Here is a 6184-nt window from a genome sequence, read left to right on the forward strand (position 1 = left end):
AACCCCACGCATTGCGGTTGCGAACTAACGTGAATTAAGTCGAAATCGACGTTGTCGAGACAAAATCATACATAGAAAACCATGTGTTGTGGTGGTGAATCGACACAGGTTCAGTTGTATCAGTTTACGACTTCGAAACTTATCAATTATAAGTTATATGATTGTAACTTATCAATTTAATCGATTTATCCTCTCACATATAAAACAATCTCACACACATTTTTTTTACCTTTTCGATGAGTTAAACGAGGAATCCCAAACACTCCTTGAACCAATTCAACTAGTTTTGATAGTTAAAAGCTTTTTTTGTGAACTTGAATTGGAGGGAAAAGAAGAAGAGATGCCGGTAACGTCGGATTCTCGGATCATTGCTCACGTCGACATGGACTGCTTCTACGTTCAAGGTTTCCCTTTTACTATTATTACTGTATGTATTCTACAATATTGTTATTAACCGTTAGGTTTTCATCATTCCCATTATTATTAACTAAGATTTTCATTTACTTGTTATTCACACTCAATTTCTTTACTTTAATCACTCTTAATTCATATCAATTGCATAAAACGATTAAACTTAACCCTAAACCTTTTCAATTTCCATAATTAGTGGAGCAACGAAAACAACCTCATTTAAGAGGCCAACCAACTGCTGTTGTTCAATACGGAAAGGTGGGGGTCTCATCGCTGTCGGTTACGAAGCACGGAAAGACGGCGTTAAACGGTACCACTCGTTCTTCACATCTCAGACTCATAACCGTTTATTCAGTACCAAACTCTTATTATCTGTTTGGTGTTAAGCTCAATGAGAGGTGATGAAGCAAAGAAAGTTTGTCCCCAAATTCACCTGGTTCAAGTCCCGGTGGCCCGTGGTAAAGCCGACTTGACCATATACAGGAATGCAGGCTCAGAGGTTTGTAAAGTTTAAAACTTTTTAAGCAGTTTTGAGTTTTGCATTGTTTTTTTGGTGCGCGAATGGTAAAAAAGTTTGTGTGTTTGTTATGTTTACTTTTGCAGGTTGTTTCGATTCTTGCAAGAAAGGGGCGATGCGAGCGTGCATCGATTGATGAAGTGTATCTTGATCTTACCGAAGCTGCTGAGGCAATGCTGAAAGAAACGCCGTTGGAAAGCTTGGAAAGTATTGATGATGAAGTTCTTAAATCACATGTTTTAGGGCTCAATTTGGTAAGACAAACACTATTTGTGCAGTAGTGTTGTAATGATAAATTTTAGTGTTATAATGATAAAATACATATTTTGACATATTCCGAATTTGTTTAGAATGGAAATGATAATAAAGAGATTGTGAGAGAATGGTTGACGAGAAGAGATGCTGATCACCGTGATAAATTGTTGGCGTGTGGAGCTATTGTTGTTGCTGAACTCCGGTTGCAAGTTTTAAAGGAGACTGAGTTCACATGTTCTGCAGGCGTTGCTCATAACAAAGTAATGACTTTTTAACTTTTTAATCACCTTCTTACTATCAAGAATATAATTTTTTGTTCAAAAACTTATAATGCCAATGTTGCAGATGCTGGCTAAACTAGCAAGCGGTATGAATAAACCTGCACAACAAACTATTGTCACTCTGTCATCAGTAAAATGGCTTCTTGAACCTTTGCCTATAAAGAAAATGTAAGTTAGTATTTTAGTACATGGTTATCTTGTTTTAATCTTTTTATGCTTACTTAAAATGCTTTGTTGACATGCTACTATCTGGAAACAGCTTGGCGGGAAGCTCGGGAGTTCCTTACAAACCGACCTTGGAGTGAATACCGTTGGTGATCTACTCCGGTTTTCTGTTAAAAAACTACAAGATCTTTACGGTGCTAATACAGGGTAACTATTGTTATTTGTTATTCATTAGTAGTATACTAAAGTCTTGTTGATATTTTAGTTTTAAGTTGTTTTCCAGTACTTGGCTATGGAATATTGCAAGAGGTATTAGTGGGGATGAAGTTGAGGGTCGTTTGCTCCCTAAAAGCCACGGTTCCGGGAAGACATTTCCTGGAGTTCAAGCCCTAAAATCTATTGCTGCTGTGAGTATTGTTGACTGGCTGTTGTGTGTATCTTCTTCTATCACCAGCTATTTTTGAGTACTAAAGTTTATTAATATTTGCTAGTTTTGTTTTAATTCATTCAGGTTGAAAAATGGCTGAAAGAACTGTGTGAAGAGTTAAGTGAACGACTGCAGTTAGATCTAGAAACAAATAAACGAGTTGCACATACACTTACTCTGCATGCTAATGCATACAAGGTTGTTATTCTTTCTTCAGACTTCAATCCCTTTTCTTGGCATTTTTTCTTTTTCTTTTTATACTGTTTTGATCATTCAATTAGAGGTGGCAATCATGACCCATTCTTTGGAGATTGGGTTGATTTAGACAAAATAAACATGTGGTATATAGGTTCACTTTGGGTAATGGTTCAAAATGGGTCACTCTTATAAAACTTGTTAACTTAAATGGGCTAACACTTTTATATTAAAAAAAAAATATAAACATGTTTCTTTTGATACTTCTGTGTAACAGCTCATTTAAAGTTTAAACTGATCTTATTTTTTGTTAGAACTCGTTATGATCTGAACCCAAATTGATAAAAAAAGGTCCATTTTGACCTGAACTCATTTTGCTCACAATCCATTTTAATCCAAGCCTAGTTTACTACTTTTAAGAAACTGCCCGCTTTGACCTGAACCTGTTTTGACTTGTCGAGTCGTTGCCCAACCAAACCAAACCCAACACACCCGTTCTTCCAGGTTTACATTTAATGTTGTTTTTGCAGTCCACAGATACAGATTCACAGAAAAAGTTCCCTTCTAGGTCATGCCCTTTAAGATACGGAGCAGGGAAGATTCTAGAAGATTCTGTAAATCTCTTCCAAGCTGCGTTACGTGAATTCCTCGGGTCCTATACGAATCCTGCCGATGGCGGCTGGGGAATTTCTAATCTTTCTGTTTCAGCCAGCAAAATTGTTGCTGTACCGTCAGTAAGAAATGCCCTTATTATTATAATAATAATAATTATTTTTTAAAATTCTAAAAGTGAGATTATATTCACTAAAAGGAATCTTTATGTTTGTAACTTTGTATTGGCAGGGGACTTCTTCAATCACGAAATACTTCCATGGTCAAGATCGGTTTCAACCTTCATTAGAACCGTCTGATGAAAAACTTGCACCAGAAGATGATACTTTGTCACCATCAAGTTGTAAATCTTTCTCATAATGGTTTTTTCTTTTATAATAAATCACCCATGCTAGTACACTAATTACTTTTTTCATTTAATTGGACCGAAAACCATTCAGCCTCTCATCAAACTGAATGTGGCGGGCGACAGACTCAAATCACACATGATACTTCCACTTTTGACCAAAATGAGACCACATGTAAAGATGATGTATGTTTGACTTCAAAACATCATGAACCACAACCAAGGTTATCTCAGAAAGAAAGTAATATTAACGAAGGAAAACAATCGAATGAGCACAAAAGGAAAGCAACAAAAGAAAAGGGAACATCTTCGATTCTGAGGTTTCTCCAAACTAACTCATGCTCTTCATCAAAGCAAGAAACAAGATGTTTGTCATCAGGTATCAGACTTCATTATTATTTTTCATGTTTTATTTTACTAATTTTGACGTTATTTTACTAATCTCGTGAAAATAACGTTAAAAGTGGCGGAAGGTTAATCAGGCATCATGTGGTGGCGTTGATAGCCGAAAGACAAGGGCACATGCACCGATCAGCCGGTGTCCCGATGATTGAGTGCTATGTGCCTTATGTCCAAGGCTTGATGCAAAACTACTATCGAGCCGGGGGTCTCACCGGAAGCAGCCTCTCTATCCCTATGGGATAGAGGTAAGGCTGTCTACATCTTACCCTCCTCAGACCCTACCATAGCATTGCTATTGGTGGGATATACTGAGTACGATGATGATGATGATGATGTTTTACATATTTTAGTGTTTGAAATGACTGTTGTTGATGTACTGATTGAGGGAGTACAATAAGAATTGAATATAGAGAGTGAGGCATTAACCGAAAGTCAAAATGCACGAAGAGCAAATACATGGCGTTACAATGCAGATGAAATTGACCAATCGGTGGTTGAAGAGTTGCCACCAGAAATACAGGAAGAGGTTCGCACGTGGCTTCGGCCTCAAAAGCAAGCGAACACAGTTAAACGAGGTTCTAGCATTTCTCATTATTTTTCCCCTGATAGAAACTAACAGACATATCTTTAAGAAAGAAAGTATAGTTTTATTTTACTCTATTTTAAAGTGTTTTATATGTATTATTGAAATAGTGTTTGATAGATAAGGCTCTATTGAAAAGAATGTGTATCTTGATAACTTTAATAGTGCATTTTAGCCATTAGTGTCCGAATCAAAAAAGACGTATCCGTGTGTTCAACACACAAAGGCAAGAACTTCCAACATAAATCCAAAAGAAATGACCAAAACGAAGAGCCGTATAGATTCGTTTTATTTTAAAATAGCAAAGACGATTATAGCCTTTTTGGTTTTTCAAGAGTAAAGGCTTTGCATGTTGAAGGAGGCGTCTCACTCCATCCTAGTTCCCCGACCTAATTTCTCAGTAAAAACTTTTGCCAAAGACTCGAGCAAAAGACACAAAAAGTATCAAAATCCTCGGTAGAAACTGGTAAAAGTTCCCCGGATTCGGCGGGGAAATACCCAAGACAAACCAAGGGACGGTATTCTTGGCAAATTCTATTTTATCCTACTCTTTCCCTGGCCCTTTAAGCGGTCCCCCCGTCTTATAAAATCACAATTAAGTATTTTTTACCAATCAAAAAATGTAGTGAGATAAAGTATTTGGCCGTCCAAAACACTCGATTGAAATATTTTAACTTATATTTTTTTTACCAATCACAATTAAGTACACCGGAGACCTCAAAAGTCACTAGTCTTCTTTCTTAGTGTTTGGCCGTCTATAAGTCAATCACTTTGTTATGACTGATGATAACGTTTCCTTGAAGTAATTATTGGTTTAATCTTGAAATTAAACTTTAATTAATTTATAAAAAAGTAATTAGTTAAAAAGTTTATTATTTTTAGGACTAAGAATAATAAAGTATTTGGCCGTCCAAAACACTCGATTGAAATATTTTAACTTATATTTTTTTTACCAATCACAATTAAGTACACCGGAGACCTCAAAAGTCACTAGTCTTCTTTCTTAGTGTTTGGCCGTCTATAAGTCAATCACTTTGTTATGACTGATGATAACGTTTCCTTGAAGTAATTATTGGTTTAATCTTGAAATTAAACTTTAATTAATTTATAAAAAAGTAATTAGTTAAAAAGTTTATTATTTTTAGGACTAAGAATAATAAAGTATTTGGCCGTCCAAAACACTCGATTGAAATATTTTAACTTATATTTTTTTTACCAATCACAATTAAGTACACCGGAGACCTCAAAAGTCACTAGTCTTCTTTCTTAGTGTTTGGCCGTCTATAAGTCAATCACTTTGTTATGACTGATGATAACGTTTCCTTGAAGTAATTATTGGTTTAATCTTGAAATTAAACTTTAATTAATTTATAAAAAAGTAATTAGTTAAAAAGTTTATTATTTTTAGGACTAAGAATATCTACTAACGCTATCCACCTAGTATGACTATCACCACCAGGCACCATTATGACTGAGCCCTCATACGACCATTACAATAACTACCATATTTAAGATGCCCATTTCATCCCCTTCAAACCCACACTCGCAAGTCCTCGTTGTGTAAACGAGTTGAGTCTAATAAACTTGAGCATGAGTTTGTCGGAGCTCGAATTCGCCTAATTTAAGTTATAAGAGCTAGATTATTATAGCGTGTCATATATTTTAGATTCTTTACACACTTAAAAGAAAAAAATAATGTAAATGAAATTATCTTCAAGAGTACTTCACTAACAATTCCTATATTTCTTTTAAATTCAACCAAGCCGCCAGAATAAGACAACATATGTTTTTTTCCTTAAACGTCATGGCCACACATCACATCCATTTAGAAAAACGAGTGTCGAGTGACCCAATGAAAACAGATGGCATTTAAACATTTTCTAAGTCAATGTTATGTTTCCATACCATCCAAAGCATTCATCTTCTTTTATGTTTCCATTCCAACCAATAATAGCAAAATGTCTTCACAATAAAACTAACCAGTAACCAC

General features: G+C 35.4%; 1 protein-coding gene across 1 annotated transcript; it reads left to right on the forward strand.

Annotated features, from left to right (window-relative positions):
- Window positions 1-798: 798 nt before the first annotated feature.
- LOC143568593 (DNA polymerase eta-like) lies at window positions 799-4227 on the forward strand. The gene is made up of 11 exons (XM_077054711.1): window positions 799-910; window positions 1015-1182; window positions 1279-1443; window positions 1529-1632; window positions 1717-1836; window positions 1913-2036; window positions 2141-2254; window positions 2782-2985; window positions 3095-3203; window positions 3304-3588; window positions 4007-4227. Exons 1-11 carry the CDS (start codon window positions 803-805, stop codon window positions 4225-4227), a joined length of 1722 nt encoding a protein of 573 aa, XP_076910826.1. The 5' UTR covers window positions 799-802.
- The last annotated feature ends 1957 nt before the right edge of the window (window positions 4228-6184 follow it).

This window comes from Bidens hawaiensis, unplaced genomic scaffold, assembly GCF_021521415.1.
Source record: "Bidens hawaiensis isolate Kalapana, Puna unplaced genomic scaffold, B.hawaiensis_p1.1 tig00024015_1, whole genome shotgun sequence".
In the NCBI taxonomy this organism is placed as follows: domain Eukaryota; kingdom Viridiplantae; phylum Streptophyta; class Magnoliopsida; order Asterales; family Asteraceae; genus Bidens; species Bidens hawaiensis.